This window comes from Haliotis rubra, unplaced genomic scaffold (genome assembly GCF_003918875.1).
Source record: "Haliotis rubra isolate DU_JTF1 unplaced genomic scaffold, ASM391887v1 Scf712, whole genome shotgun sequence".
Lineage (NCBI taxonomy): Eukaryota > Metazoa > Mollusca > Gastropoda > Lepetellida > Haliotidae > Haliotis > Haliotis rubra.
In genome coordinates this window covers 464901-481139 of record NW_025767427.1, presented here as the reverse complement: position 1 = coordinate 481139, position 16239 = coordinate 464901, and the positions used below count along the sequence as shown (strand labels likewise).

Here is a 16239-nt window from a genome sequence, read left to right as displayed (position 1 = left end):
TCCCCCCTTCCCATAATTTCTAAGCATAATTTTTAAACATAATTTTATGTACAAAATTGCTGACACCGCCCCGTCCCCTAGTACGTGTGTACAAAATTGATGAACCCCCTAGCTCCCCAGAACAAAATGGGCCAATCAGAGAACAACTCTTCTCTTGCTTTGTGGCACTTGTTTCAAACTAGTCCACTCTAGACAACGCTTTGAAAATTGACGAACGGACCTGTGAACTGGCAGGTTTGATTTTCAGTACTTCCAGCTGGCTGTGGAAAGTCTCTTCCATTCCAAATGGTTTTTTTCAGTTGAAACGTGAGGTAGACGATGATTTCAGTTCAAGTTTACATGATCAGAAAGCACATTACGAATGTCACTTTCCCGATTTTTGTTGGATGAAAAGTCGTTGAGAAGTGAGCCATTAAGGCATATCCCCAGATTTTGATCCCAAGGCAATGAGCAATACTAGATTTTCAGATGACATAGAATCTAGCAGACGACGACGAGTAATCTCCCTTCCATCGGTTTGCATTCCTAAAACATCGGTGATTTCCGTACATCATACGTGACTCAATAATTCGAGATAAAGAATTACTAACACGAATAACCAAATGAATTCCCAAAGTTCGGCATTCCCAGCGGGTAACATATAACATGTTACTGGCTTGTAAATTACTGGGGCACATTGAAAATAATAGAAAAGCGCTCAGTCAATCAGAAAACGACATTTATGAGTGAGGTAAGATAAATATCATTTATATCCCTAACAAAAGTTGAATACTATGTGAATATCCTTTTAACAATGTGTTGTAGTTGCCTGGGGCTCCTGGTTTGACGCTGTTCTCTCTTGGGAGAAACTAATGAATGAGTCTGACCACCCGGTGTTGATAGTCAGATACGAGGAGACTAAACAGGTATGATGATGATGATGATGATGATGATGTGTGATGGTGCTACTGTTAAAGCAGGACTTGCTTTCCTATTTCGGGAATGCCTGGTGTCAACACTGATTTTCAGCAATCAATTCATATAACTGTCACCACTATTTGCATTCCACAATTTATAGAATCTGTTCCTGTCTGGAACTATAAGAAAGCAAGTAAACCATTTCTCTTCAGTATTGATTTCTGTTGTTATTAATACAGAGCTCCAGATAAGATTTAGCTCATGTGGGTATTATACCCACTGTATGTTTTTTGAGTAGGTTTTATGAATGTTGAGTGGGTATTTCATTTTCAGTTACCCAATGCTTTCAAATATGTGCGTATTTCAGTAATTTTACTCACCTAAGTATTATGTCATTGAGTAAGTTTACTATGCAGGTATGTTCTGCCTTACGTCATAACGTCTAATCAAAACGTCTAATCAAAACCAACTTAAATATAATGGAAATGATTTCATAAAAAATCACTCATCTTATACTGACAGTACAAGACTTGTCCTATACTAACAGTACAACTTGATAGCAATCGATGCCTTTTTCATAATGCAAGCTAGTTTTATAAATATATTCCGCACGCATTTGTTTTAAGCTTTTTGCGTATCTAACATTTTAAATGCGTAATTGGTACGCAACAATTATTTTTCAATGCGTAACTGGAAATTTTCTATGCGTATTTTACCCGGATACGCAGCTTATCTGGGCCTCTGAGTTATTAATTTACATTTGTCAGATTATCGTCAATTATCTGAGAGTGTTTGATTTATTTCAGGATCCTGTCCGTGTGACCAAAAGCACTTCCGAATTTCTAAATATAGACTGTCCGGATCAGCTTGTCCGCGACATAGCTGTACAATCCGATTTCACGAACATGAAGACGGCAAGGGGAGATAATGCTAAGAAAAGTGATGGTGACGCCATCCACTACAGAAAAGGTATGGTAAATTCCGTGTTGTATCATAGGTCTTAGATAACAGCCTCATATATAATATGGCTTACTGAACACCTGTGACACTCTTGGTGGTCACAGTACACAGATCTGATTGGACACTCATCCTATACTTGTATCGTAGGCACTTTGATGGGGTATGGGTTTTATCGGGAAATATAGACATGTTTGTATATTCTCTGAGTTAAGTTAAAGTTGTCTTATCTAAATCTAATTCACAGTGCTGACAATATACATGAAATATCAGCAGCTTATTATCATGACCATCAGCACAGCCATGTACAGATCAGCTGCCTGCGTGTAATTAACCCTAATGAACCTTAGAGTATATGGCCGGCTGGCCACGGAAGCTTAACATTGTGGATGAGGTGCGTGCTGGATACTGCAGGTTGACCATACATGTATCGTAATACGATCCAGGGCAGCCTGACAGTCAGTAGTACATAGACAATGAATTCTTAATGTAACGGGACTTGACCCTCGGACAGCGGCTAGGCAGGTGGGCTGACGATCGCCGCTGTGATGCTGCCTGGCCGTTGCTGCGCTATCATGTAATTCCATACTTAGCTTCCGAATGAAGTGTTGTGGACCCACTGATGGACTTCTGTGTTTGAAGAGACAGATATCCCGAAACGCTTTAACCAGCCCGGGATACTTGTTTAATCAAAATTCATCTATCATTATATCACCCGAGAAGATCCGGGGTTAGAATTAGGTCTTCCTTAGGTTAGGCGACTAACGGGATCGGGTGATCAGACTCGCTGACTTTGTTGACACGTCATCGTATCGCAGTTGCGTAGAAAGATGCCCATGTTGTCGATCACTGGAATGTCTGGTCCAGACTAGATTATTTACAGACCGCCGCCATATAGCTGGAATATGATTGAGTGCGGCTCACCCATTGTGATTAATTCGCCCGTAACAGTCACTATGGCCATGACTGATATAAGTCATTTTTTATTTAATCAAATGTAATTTAATGTACTTATTAATACTGTTTTCTCTGAACTGAAACTTTTTAGATTGAAGATAAAAAAATAAATAGTGAAAATCGATGATTATCATTGCTGTTGATAGCTCAAATGTTCAACAGTATTCCTTTATCTTTACAGGAATCACTGGTGACTGGAAGAACTGGTTCACCGGTGCCCAGACGAAATACTTCAATGACATTTACACACAGAAAAATGAAGTATTCCAAGTTTTATGAGTGGTACTTGTAGACTGTATTGTGGTGGTGCTACGTCGGTGTTGCGAAGACGCCTTTACAATACGCCAGCACATCCTTGACATAGAAGTGCTGAGTAGCTTTATATTCTGTGCTTTATTAAGTACGTTTAACACTGATTTCAACATTATCACGAACAATTAAAAGTGGCCTTTATACATGAGTATCTCGTGTGACTATTAAAACCCGGACTGTCAGAAGGGGCACTTTCACCACAAAGCTAAGTATACATTGACTTCGAGATAATTAAGCTACGTTATTCAAAAAAGTTCATTGTGACCTGACATGACAACGCCATAAAGACATGTTGGCAATGGATATCTGCCATTCGTCATTACATATTGTAACGTTCGTAGCATATATTTACAATGAAGAAGAGAAACACTTACCAAATATCTATTAAATAAACATACTTTGATTCGGATAATGCATTTGTTCTCATTAACAAATAACACATACAACGAGATTTCTTGTAATTTTATTGATATAGAAGCGTCACAATCAAGAATTAATTTATATATTTTGAAGCTGATATTTATGAAGATATACTTTTCAAGATCGATTAGGATTTTCAGGAAAGCTTATCGAAGAAATGTGGCTTGAAGTAGAGTCGTAGGTGCATGCTGTCGTATGGAGATCGCCCTAGCAGTCGACGTTGTGAGCGTAGTCGCAGGTTTGGATATCGTTGTTCCATTTCATGTCGGCTGGACACTCCTGCTGGTACACGCGACCACCGTCCACGCAGATCACGAAGCTGGAGCAGTCACGGGGGTGGCGCTGAAACATCCCCAGGGAGGGGTCACAGCTGGTGACGGGAGGGATGGAAGGTGGAGTAGCGGTGAAGCTGCAGCTGTTGATGCTGGCGTCGAATATGGTGCCAGGCGCGCATGGCCTGCGGACGGCGACTCCGTTGTCGCATTGGTAGTACCGAGTACTGTCAGTAACGTGAGGGTGGAACTTGACCACACCAGGGGGACAGCGATCTGGAAATATTGTGTGATTTTATAGAATGGAAATTACAAGCGAACATTTCAGAAGAGAAAATCAGTCACAATATATACATTAATAATTCATAATATTATCATTTTAAACATTGAGAATACGTTTACGTGTAGATATGTAAATCAGGAAAATTACAAAACTACTAAAAAATACTGAGATATTTGGACCAGGATTTATCACTGAGAAATTGGTGACTTAGATATATATGGACCACGATTTATCAATGCAATAAAGTTGACTTAGAGATATTTGGACGAGGAGATATCACTGAGATATGCTGACTCAGTTGTTTATGGACCAGGATTTATCTCTGAGATATATGGACGAGGAGACATCACTGAAAATAAGCTGACGTGGGGACACATGGATGAGGATTCTTCCCTCACAGTCCGAGTACATGGATGACGTTTTATGCGACATATAGCAATATACCATGTTACGGCGATTTACATTGAACCTATATGGGAAGCCCAAGCCAAATCTTCGCCAAGCTAACTGAATGAGTTAGTAATCTCATGAGATAAACGAATAACGGCAGTGACGTCTACAAAATTGGTGAACTTTCGCTCTATGTTACGCTTTGCTTCATAAGTCGAAACAATTTCATTTTAAAACATATCAGTGAGAAAGGAAATTCCGAAGTTGCAGATCTCAGACGCGTGGACTCGAACCCACAATCACACATGTAAGTTTTTGGTGTTGCCAAGGGACGTCACTCTGCACAGCAAATTGTGGCGCCTTAGACAACTGACCACCTATGACACATAGATAAAAAACATTAAAAAAAATATGTCAACGCTCACCGCCGCATGCGTCGGTGTTACAATCAGCCGTTCCGTTCTCCCTGTCGTCACCAGTGCAGCCGGCGCCACCAAACTGAGGAACTGGGTTGGTGCAGGTCCTCTTCCGGTGCTGGTTCATGGTCCTTCCCCCACACATGGCTGAGCAGTCTCCGCCCTTCCACGCCCCCCAGTCCGACCATCCCCCGTCAACTGGAATACGGCAAAAAGATAACAGTAATAACACCAGTGAGTTAGTGAGTGAGATTTTTTTACGCCGCTTTTATCAATATTCCAGCAATATCACGGCGGGGGGCACCAGAAATGGGCTTCACACATTGTACCCATGTGGTCTTCGGCGTGACGAGCGAACGCTTTAACCACTAGGCTACCCCACCGCCCTGTAATAACACTTAGCCGGAGATAAACAACCTCGGCCATCCATATATATTTTTTCTCATCTCCAGCCTTAAATTCAATAGGCGGTCAAACTGTTTTTGAATACCTGAGTGACGTTTTTAAGAAACGTTTACAAAATTGATCATTTGGTATATAAATTAAGTCTGATGTAGATCAATTGGCTTGGAAAACAATTTCAATAAAAGTAGATCAAGAAATAACCTGACCTGATTTTTCTCTGTTTCTTGAGTGTTCAAGCGTAAGAGTGTATTCACATCAGATCAAGTATTTCCGGAGGCGGAGAAAATTATGTACGTTTTAATGTTGTGTATTTAATTAAATATTTTATTCAAATTACCCATTTCGCGAACACCTGCTGTCATAGTGATTTTTTAATGGTATATTTGATATACTTTTCACAGCCCTTAAACCAAATAGAAACGTTTTCTGGGGATGGGGTATTCTTTTTGACTGAGGTTTCATATTATCTCAAGCAACTTAAAAATAAATATACATATTTGAATGCCTGATATAGATGTTTGTATATACATCAACCTTCAACGTAATTTGACAAAACGATACGCATATTTAACTTCTAACGTGAAAATATAACTGTTTAGGAGGTGTATCACTTTACATATGAAAATATAAATTTTCTCCTTTCGACGTCGCGAACATTAACTTCAACAATGACCAATCCACCGAGCGACCTGCCAATATATTTTATTATAGTAATTACAGCGAGCGTTACGACAACAACCATGAAGAAAGTAGGTGTACAGTAATGTTTCCTTACGGTATAAATACCCGAGTTGTCCTTGATACTGTAACTCAAGAAGTATAATACTTGTAAATTATATTCCGCTCAAAGTTAATCTGTCTTGCCATGACACATTACTATAGAATTATGCAAGGATGTATTCTTTAACTTCGTTTGAGTAGAACTGATTAACCCTACCACGGTTGTGCGAATTCTGATGTGTGAAATAATAATCCCATACAATGGTTACTTTTTCAAAACTTATCCAAATATAATATTTGAGGCAGAGTAATGATCTTGAAAGTCTTGAATGTCAACTGCAGCTAACTATAATATGACTAAAGAAGTAAAGAATGGCTAAGAAAATTATATGAATGCGCCACAGGATACCGTGGTGACACCACTTGTTCGTGAAACGGGTAAGCAGATCCTGCCCGTCACCCAAACACTTGCATAAAAATCTTTTTGCTAAAACCCAAAGATTGAAAATATGCTTCATAATGACATAAGTTCATACAAAACGGGGCTGTGGGGTAGTCAAGTGGTTAAAACGCTTGTTCGTCACGCCGAAGGTCCGGGTTCAATTCCCCCATTGGTACAATGATTTAAGCCCATTCTGGTGTCCACCGCCGTGATATTGCAAAAAGCGGCGTAAAACCAAACTCACTCACACATACACAACATGATACAGGGCGCTGTTGTAGTATTTTAGTTTTCTGCTTCTGGGGAAATTAACACAAGATATCGGTAAAATAAAACTTAAAACGTAGTCCTAACGAGGACGACGTGTACTCACTTGGACAAGGCTGTTCGTTACAGTCGGCGACGTCTACTTTACGGCATTCCCCTGAACACTTGCGTCCCCCATTACTGGGGGCTGGGGCGGTGCAGGTGCGGTCCATAGTGATCTCCTTCTCTCCCCCTCCGCATGACACCGAGCACTGCGTCTCGCTGGTGGCTGACCAGGATGACCACTGTCCGTGGGCTGCCAGATCAACGTTATACCAAATATGACGTTTTAGTTGTCGTGAATATTTAAGCTCATGTTCCATTTCTATACATAGATAAATTGTATTTTGTTTAAAAATTGAAAATTTGTATTACGGTGTATTTAAAAATACTGAAATATTGATGTTTCAGAGAAATACAGTATATGTATAAAAGTTATTCATTTGTTCCAACTACATGACATCGGTGTGTAAATAATGGACTCTTGACCAGACAATCCAGTGATTGACATCATGAGCATTGACCTATGTGTGTTAACCAAGTCAGCGAACCTGACTCGATCCCGCTAAATGCCTCTTGCGACAGACCAATTCTAACCCTAATCTTCACGGTTTTATGCATGAAAATATTCGTCGCACAAATCTTCAGTGAAACTTACTGCAGTCCTTGTAGCGCAACTCCGTCTTGTACCTGAAAAGGATACAACCTATCAACACCAGCATGTTTCATAATGTTCATCATGATATCAGATTTCAACATGTTAAATACACGTCACCCCTCATCAATACGATGTTTGAGCTGACAAAGACTGATATTCGTGTTTCAAGGTCTCCAATTCCAGGGGGCGTAGCTACCATTATGAAAAAAAGCCCGGGCTTACACATGATTGTTTGCTAAAAAGGTTGGGCAAGTCCTCAATATACTATCTAAATAAAAAGATTTGCAACCTATCGGGCTTACATGAAACATTTGGCTTGCTACGCGCCTGAATTCTTGAAGCGTTTTATTTCTGTTTCTTCAAGTCACTTGCACAGTCCAATATTCACGTGTAGCTGTGGCATATTCAAAGAATAAACCCCGAATTTGACCATGTTTCGCACTGGAGACAGGACGCATAACAACATACGCAACTGGCTCATTTCCGGGACATGCGCAGACCATGAATGGAATAGATGCGTTAAATGATCGTTCCAAACTTTCACTGCTTAGTATGACTATTATGTGTTGTTTAATCACAATATCCACCTGTTAAGAAGATCAAAATTGTACTATATTGGTGAAGTTATGTGCCAGTATTGTTCGAAATTTCATAAGAAAACACATGGAAAAGAAATGGCCCCGGAAGGCTTCCACAGGTTTCCGTCACTATCGGTTGAACATTTACGAAAATACAAGAGAAACTGACTATTTGTTTCAGTGTTACGTGTTTGTTTAATGAAAATATTCATGGATATTTTGAAACAACAACTTATGCACAACTTACGCACCACTCCGAAAACGGTACAGGTAACTCCACATAATATTTATACCAAGTTCTCCCAAGTAATACCACGTTACCACATAGGCTAAGTGATAAACTATTCATTGCATCGAGAACATTACACATTGACGTTGACATTAGGTTATGATGATGATGATGATGACGAGTTACCTGTAGCTCCAACACCTGCCCCAGCTGTACCAGCCACACCTGGTCTTGTACGCTTCCAGGTAGTACTGCAGGTAGGAACACCTGTATAAAACAGTGACACGGTATTAACGCTAAGCCAAATGCGGCTGCTAAAAATAGCTGTACCTTCATTGAATGAATACTGAATGAAACTACTATAATTACTGTATCAACATACCGGATATGCACTCAGTCTGAATGATTGTCTATTTGTCTGTTTGACGTTCAGTCAATATACAAATATTGTTTATAACATAAACGTCGATTTCTCAGTAAATGTCTGCAGTCATCCCAGGCACACTAATCATTAGAGATGCTGAAATGGTTAGAATAACAGGGGAGTAAACGTATACGTCTTTCGTGAGAAAACAAGCATTTCCGATTCCTCAGCTTGGCATCCTATCTGACACGTGAAGATCATGTTGGAATTGATCTTCAGTAGCCCATGCTTGTAAGTGGCGACTAACGGGACCGGATGGTCAGGCTCGCTGACTTGGTAGACATAAAATTCATATCCCAATTGAGTAGACCGATGCTCATGCTGTTGATCCTTGGATTGTCTGGTCGATTATTTACAGACCACCGCTTAATAGCTGGAATATTACTGAGTGCGGCGTAAAACTAAACTCACTCACTCACTTGACATCCTACCTGACATTGGTTTGTGTTAACTGTGACGGTTGCCTATCTGTTTTCCGCTGTAGTGAGTGAGTTAGTATGGTTTTATTCCAGTAATATCACGGCGGGTGACACCACAAATGGATTTCGCACATCATACCCATTTGGGGAATTGAACCTGGGTCTTCAGCGTGACAAGCGTACGCTTTTAACCACTAGGCTACCCCACCGCCCCTTTATCTGACTCAGGACAAAGTCTGAAGTTGTCACATAAGTCCCTCAATTATAACATTTAGTCATTTTGATACAACCTTTAGGTGAATATGACAATAATGCGTCAAATATCAATCCTCACTGGCTCACCACATATTTTACTTATAGTATAGTCTTCTATCCTTCTTAATGAAGTGAGGGGCGGTGGGGTAGCCTAGTGGTTAAAGCGTTGGCTCGTCACGCCGAAGACCTGGGTTCGAATCCCCACATGGGTACAATGTGTGAAGCCCATTTCTGGTGTTCCCCGCCGTGATGTTGCTGGAATATTGCTAAAAGCGGCGTAAAACCAAACTCAGTCAGTCAGTCAGTCTTAATGAAGTGAACATTTGTAACAAAGCCAGATGTAAACACGATAATTAACCATCTGCTTACCCCACCGCCCCGCTTTCATTATGAACTATGCCATGAGTGAATTTTCACCGCTCTTTTGATTTTATTCCTAAAAGAACCCGTTGCGGTGGATAACCAAGACTGGTTAATTTCTGGCCTTGGCGTTTTATGTTTGAGAATTCTAACTGTACCTCATCTCTCCCCTATAAGCGTGACTCTTTCTCACTGATACGCGTGACTCGATTACGGACAGGCGTGCGTGACATGGCTTCAATATTGCGACCGTAAAACAACATTTACTCACACATACACAGAAAACAATTCCATAGAAGAGTGATGTAAACAGCAACATACCTGTCTGCAGCAGAGACGTGGCTGGCTGCAACAGCCACCAGGAGAACGACAGACACTACGACGATGTTCACTGTCAAAGGCCTCTACCAATGTACCTATCTCTTGCATTGCAAACTGTCCTTTTATAAACGAGGTAATTGCCAACCAGAGTATTGAATTCTGCTGACATATCTTCAACTCATGTGCTTCTGACAAATGTCTATATTTTGCATGAGAGATATGTATTATTGCTCTCTGTGTTGTCTTTGATAGGGAGATGTATTAAGAAAGGTCTTGATGTTCGACCATCCTGACCGCCATAATGTCTTCACTCCGCACCAACGCGTAGGTATAATGGCGTCAAGGGAATGGACACAGATATGACTGTGGGCCAATCATGTTCCACGCTCCGTTGAACCCATCTTCTACAGACATTGAACAAAGACGATCACAGTAATATGATAAAGAGAATGAACAATATTGGCCGTTAGAGGAATATTATTTCCAAAACAAACATTTTCTGATATGTTCCATGGGACAAAGTCACACATTTCAGTCATAGTGCGCGTCCATATGCCCTTACATATTCATATGTAATTTGTTTTGTGTAAAACCCATACGGTGGTGGCTAGTTTCTGCTGACGTCATAAAGCAGAATTGTTTTTAGTGTGGAATATATCATCGACATCGAGAAACATTCTGTGTTTTACCCATGTCATAGATAGTTCCGAGAAGACAGAAGGCATGTGGATTTTATGAACTCTCTAATTTTTAAATGTCTCATATATTTCAATGATACGTTCATGGTAAATGACTAAATTCACGTTGATTAAACTTTCACAATCGTCATTTATAGCTTTTAATACCATTATCACCGAAAACCTGATGATACACCGACATATATTTTGTTTAGACGGTAAAATAATGAAAAACGTCCCATTTCATACGGTATTACAGTGTGCAACCCAAATAGATTGTTTTACAGCAAATTGTATTTATTATATCTATACTATATACTACTACATAATTTATGCTACTGCTATTTGAGGATACGAACGTGTAGGATGAAGTTTTAAAAAATTGTTTCGTTGCTGAAGTGAGTAACCCAAACAGACAAATACAATGTATTCAAATTGAAACCAGCAAATCTCTGCGAACTAAATATTTTTGGTCAAGCAATTCAGGATAAAGCTAAACCAGAAGCGCCTCTAATCCAATGGTTTATGTACGCATATACTATATATCGTTGAAACAACACGAAGTATGTTTAAATGATATGATAAAATAGTCAAATCTCTTATTTTCCAATACTGAAGAGGCCACAGACCTATAGTTCAACGTCAGATAACAATAATGGCATATAATCTGATTTGACTGGATTAAATAGCAGACATAACTAGGAACAGCTAGCATGGCGGAGTTCAAATGCCTTAAAGGCGAGTCAGGTTCAAGAAGGTTTGATATGTTATCATGAGGAGCTATCAAGCACATGTCAGTATGACAAACAATTTAGAAAAAGTCAGAATCGTAGATGACGTCCCCCGATTCAGTCTTTACCTCATAGTTGTAGATCGGCTGGTCAAGCATCTGTGGAGTCGCCGTTGACAAGGCAGCGTGTCGTCGTAAGGAGACGTGAGTTTCAGATGTTGAGTTAAGGATAAAAAACGATGAATTTAGCTTAACTTTACTTTAAGGTGAAGATGCCGCGATCCTTCATCACCACACCATACAAACTACAGTAGGTGAGTATTCCTCCATATTTAGTGTGCTTCCATGCATTGCCAAAGGCCTGCTTGATTACCCTTAGTTGGACCGTCCTATTACCAACAGCCCTGACTATAGAAAGAAAAGGGTGTTGTAACTATTGAAAGGCGGGCGGGTAACTTTATCTTTCAAACACTCAACCTCCCCACGAGCAATATTCCACCAGCCTCAACACCCGTTGTCCTCTTTTTACAATAGGTCCTGTAGGTCTCGCGGGGCGCTACTTCCGGTACTTAGCTGGTTCCAGGTTCCCTTTGCGTGCGCCAACTTGCGTTATGAGAGACGGGACCGTGCTTACTTCCGGTACCAGATTTCCAGTGACAAGCGTATATTCAAGAACCAGTTCTGGTCCCAAATTGCGTGACAGCCAAATATGACTTTACTAGACCGGACCAAGTGTACAACCATGCTTGGCTGTCACAGCTGTTGACAGTCGTAAAAGTTATCTAATTGATGATGTTAGATCAGAAATTTCGTTGTTATTCCTGCAAGGATTATCGGTTCCCTCCTGTCAACTGACAACCATGAGGCCATTTGAAAAGGTATGAAACGTTGTTTGTCACCGGAAGTACCAAGGTCTCGGGAAGTGCGGTGACCTACTTACGGGCCCTATTTATCTTAACTCACTTAGGTGTTGTTGATTAGAAACGTTCACACGCTATCTTCAAGAGTATGGAAATGTTTGCTTTAGTCTGCTTGCGTTCTGACTGGTTGAGACACTACACATATATGTTTGATATTAAACCAACTATCCACGATCCGTTGACATGAACTAGCATCCGTTATATTTCAGATGGGGCAATGTTTTACTCATTCCACTGAACAAATATTGTTCTACCACGCTAAAAGCATATTATCTGAAGTCGATCCTTCTGTACTTGAACCAGTGCCATAACGGGATCGGGTGGCCAGGCTCGCTGACTTGGTTGACAAATGAGATCGATGATCACTGGATTGTCTGGTCCAAACTCGATTATTTACAGCCCACCGCCATATGGCTTGAATATTGCAGAGTATGGTGTCTATCAAACGGAATTGCACAACCCATTCCGCCTTCTCACAGTAGCCAATCAGATCAGCCGTTGCAACCGAGCTTGCCAGTGGGCAGATAGCGGACGCAGTCGTGAAGTTTGCTCGCTATGCGACTCAGATTTAGGGGGAAAAATCATACAGATAAATTGACAGGTCTGAAACCTTAAAAATATATGCAAGAACTCCTTCTATCACTTCCAGAGTACCTCTGCAACAATTGTGTTGCCAAGTTTAATTGTTAGATAAAAGAAGCGAAAGTGAGTTGTGATTGGTACGCTCAACTTCCCAGCGTAGACACCTGATTGGATAAAAAGCCGGCCAACGGAGGTAATAAAAAATCATCGGGCCGAGCCGTAGATGCATCCAGGGTATAGTGGAGATTTATCGTAACATATACCCTGGAGATTATCGAGGATGAGTCAGTGGTTGTCTGGCCCAATCTTTGAAAACCATTAGGTGAAAAAACAACCTTTAATGAGCATTTTCGAAGTTTGTTCAACGTACATAAAATATCGTCCATGCAGACCTCGGACTGCTAAAATGGTCCTCTTCCCATCACATATTGCATAGTTCATATCTATCAAATACGCCATTGTGTCCAGCAATTGGGAAGGCTTGTCACTTTCTAAACAATCCAGCCACCATTCGTTACAGAGATGAAATCCTGAAACGTCACCTCCTTCCAGTGACAGATATTCCAGCAGGATAACGCCGGATCCCATACAATGTGCATCAAAATGAACTTCGTCACCAAACAGAACATTACAGTGCTTCCCTGGCCCTCTAAATCCCCTGATTTGAACCCAATCGAACACCAGGGCTCGGATCCGAACACTTATTCAGTCTATACCCAGGAGATGCCCAGCAGTGCAAACGGAGGTCACAACCCGTACTGACCTTAAAGCCGACGTCCAGTGCAGCGTTGACGTTGTGGTGACATGAACTTACATTCATTTGGCGCAGCTACCCAATGACCCTCATCATGCAAAGGTTCAAAGCTGTGTGATTTTAATTTACTTTGTTGTTGTTATTCAAAATAAAGATATTTTCCCCTAGATTTACCTCCGTGCGTTTCATTTTTGAGAGTGTATATCCTTCCAAAACAATTCTGATACCTTCCCCGCCAAATCTGGTAGAAATCACACATTTCCCATAGACACAACAGGTAGTTAGGAATATGTACCACGGGGATGTGTTGTGACAAACTGTGGAGCCCCGTTTATACGGACCCTAGATATACGAAACCTTTGCTTACCGGAAACAGTTTACATGAAACGAAATACACACAACATAAAATACTACATTTATCAGGAAATCCGCTTTCCGGTTTCGCGGGTAAATTTCAACCACAAACAATTATCTTAACCTTCATATCCCGACTGAATCGGACTTTGTCTCCATCCTTCTGGATACTAGAGTAAATTATTTTCAATCATTAATGTTTGTGGATCTCAGTGGATTTTGTTTCACAATATTTACGCAAACGAGTTATGTTAACAAAACTAACAAATTCGTCCATGGGATATGTGCGATGTGTTAGATGCAAGTGTGTTCTCTCTCTCTCGATCCGATCCGATGCTTAATATGGGCAATTTGTTCGCCCAATGACGGACTATGCTGCTACAAACTGTTTCGACCAAACAAAGTGTACTGTGCCTCTTCCAATCCGAGCTGTCCTTGCGGATCCGACATTAGAGATTTACCACGAACCTGGTAGAGGGATCCGAGTTTACCGTTTGGACTGACTGTTACAGATTGCACGCCATGGTTAACTAAGCCAGCAAACTTTACACGTCAGAATCACCTGAACCATTATGTCGCGACTAGCACTCCACCGTCGTGTCAGTTGTTTTCGCAATAACGTTCTCCAGGAAATCACGCTCATCCCTTGCGAGCAGCAAATACACATACACTGTATTAACCAACAATCAATGACCGCTGGTTACAGATATTCCGTTGACCGATGAGCGAAGCGTCACTTCTCTCATGACTTATGATTTCGGATCGGACGATTTGCAAGCGTTTCGGATACGTAAACATTAAATTCTCCACTCTTTGTGTTTCTGCGACTCGGCTGTTCATATTTTCGGATCACAGCCGTCGACCTGCATATAAATACAGTGCTGTTGAAAATGTCTGTAATAAGTAATGTTGATTGTATAGTAAAAAACAAGTCGACTACGTTGAATTGCCCCTTTGACCCAGAATTAATTTTACAGTTTTAGGATTAGTGAACTGTTTTCATAGGAACAACCTGCACCATTGGTGTTAGGTAGTACTGGGAATGCATGAAGAGCTTTTTTGTTTGACGACCCAAACACGATTCCATCTCAACTGGGGGTTACCGTATCTCACAATACGTTCGTCACTTAGTATCAGTTGTTTTATATCGTGTCACCTAAACACCACAATTTATCTTTATTTCGTGAAGTGAAATAAACATTTGTCCAATTATTGAATCGTACCAGTATAAACAAGAAGAACGTAATGCTAACTTATCACTAATAAATCAGTTTTATAGATGCGCAATCAAACACCGCAACAAGTAGCTTAACAGATAGACTCATGATGAGCTTCGACCCTCATGCAGACAAATTATATTCGTACTGAGAAATGGTTTTTACGTTTACCCATTACTTGCGATTAGGACAATTAAGCGAGTGAGAGTAGAGAAGACAACAATGTCAAGTACTTCTAACTAGTGGTAAAGAGGAACAGCTTGCATTCCTGGTGAACATAATGTGTTAGCAGATAATTTTAGGAGATTTTGCTTACAATATTTATATGCACATGAGTTTTGATTCAAATAATATCAAAAGAATATTCGTCGCTCTCATATGTCCGCGAGATATATGTGCAATATGTTCTCGTATCCAATGCAAGCGTGCGATCCGATCTATGGACAACTGTGCCTTTCTTAGATAAGCCAATACCGCCACTAAATGATGGTCCAGCTGAAGTAGTTCAATGGGCACTCTTTGCGATCCGCGATTTTCTTGCGGATCCGACATTAGTGATCAATTTTGGGCCCTGGTGGAGGGATCCGAATTTAACGTTTGGTCTGACTTTGCAACTTGAACAGCTTGGTTAACCAAAGCCAACAATTTTTTTCCCTTCAGACTGACCTAACTCGTAGGTCGCGGTATGTTGCGCTCACATTATCATTACACATTGACATGAGTCAGTTCTTTACGCCATTGCGTTGAACGGGAACTCATCCCGTAAAGCAACAAATAAATACATTGCTTCCGTACAAAGTTCTGAAGTTAGTGGCATTCCCATCTCTCACGACGTATGATTTCGGATCGGGATGATTTTGCAAGCGTTTCGGGTGCGTGACGATTAATCTACGCCAGTGTGTGTCACTGCGGTTGTTGTGATTCGGCTGTCAATTATATTGTTTATATACTGAACATCATTGAAAACGCACCACCTGTAAATTT

At 40.7% G+C, this 16239-nt stretch overlaps 2 protein-coding genes across 2 annotated transcripts; one reads left to right on the top strand and one right to left on the bottom strand.

Moving 5' to 3' along the window:
• The first annotated feature begins 361 nt into the window (after nucleotides 1-361).
• Nucleotides 362-3090, top strand: LOC124259187 (sulfotransferase 6B1-like). Its single transcript, XM_046693285.1, has 4 exons — nucleotides 362-404; nucleotides 805-905; nucleotides 1704-1866; nucleotides 2993-3090. The coding sequence occupies exons 1-4, from the start codon at nucleotides 362-364 to the stop codon at nucleotides 3088-3090; spliced, it is 405 nt and encodes a 134-aa protein (XP_046549241.1).
• Nucleotides 3091-3573: 483 nt separating this feature from the next.
• LOC124259186 (coadhesin-like) lies at nucleotides 3574-9432 on the bottom strand. The gene is made up of 6 exons (XM_046693283.1): nucleotides 9428-9432; nucleotides 8429-8509; nucleotides 7436-7467; nucleotides 6845-7033; nucleotides 4914-5102; nucleotides 3574-4091 (listed from the first exon to the last, which is right to left on the bottom strand). Exons 1-6 carry the CDS (start codon nucleotides 9430-9432, stop codon nucleotides 3751-3753), a joined length of 837 nt encoding a protein of 278 aa, XP_046549239.1. The 3' UTR covers nucleotides 3574-3750.
• Nucleotides 9433-16239: the final 6807 nt, after the last annotated feature.

Bases quoted from the DNA above. Each gene is read 5' to 3' on its own strand.
- LOC124259187 (XM_046693285.1), top strand. From the start codon at position 362: ATGTCACTTTCCCGATTTTTGTTGGATGAAAAGTCGTTGAGAA. The intron at 405-804 runs GTGAGCCATTAA...AATGTGTTGTAG, and splicing joins GGATGAAAAGTCGTTGAGAA to TTGCCTGGGGCTCCTGGTTT. The intron at 906-1,703 runs GTATGATGATGA...GATTTATTTCAG, and splicing joins GATACGAGGAGACTAAACAG to GATCCTGTCCGTGTGACCAA.
- LOC124259186 (XM_046693283.1), bottom strand. The intron at 7,468-8,428 runs GTAACTCGTCAT...TATCCTTTTCAG, and splicing joins GGCAGGTGTTGGAGCTACAG to GTACAAGACGGAGTTGCGCT. The intron at 7,034-7,435 runs GTAAGTTTCACT...TTGATCTGGCAG, and splicing joins GTTGCGCTACAAGGACTGCA to CCCACGGACAGTGGTCATCC.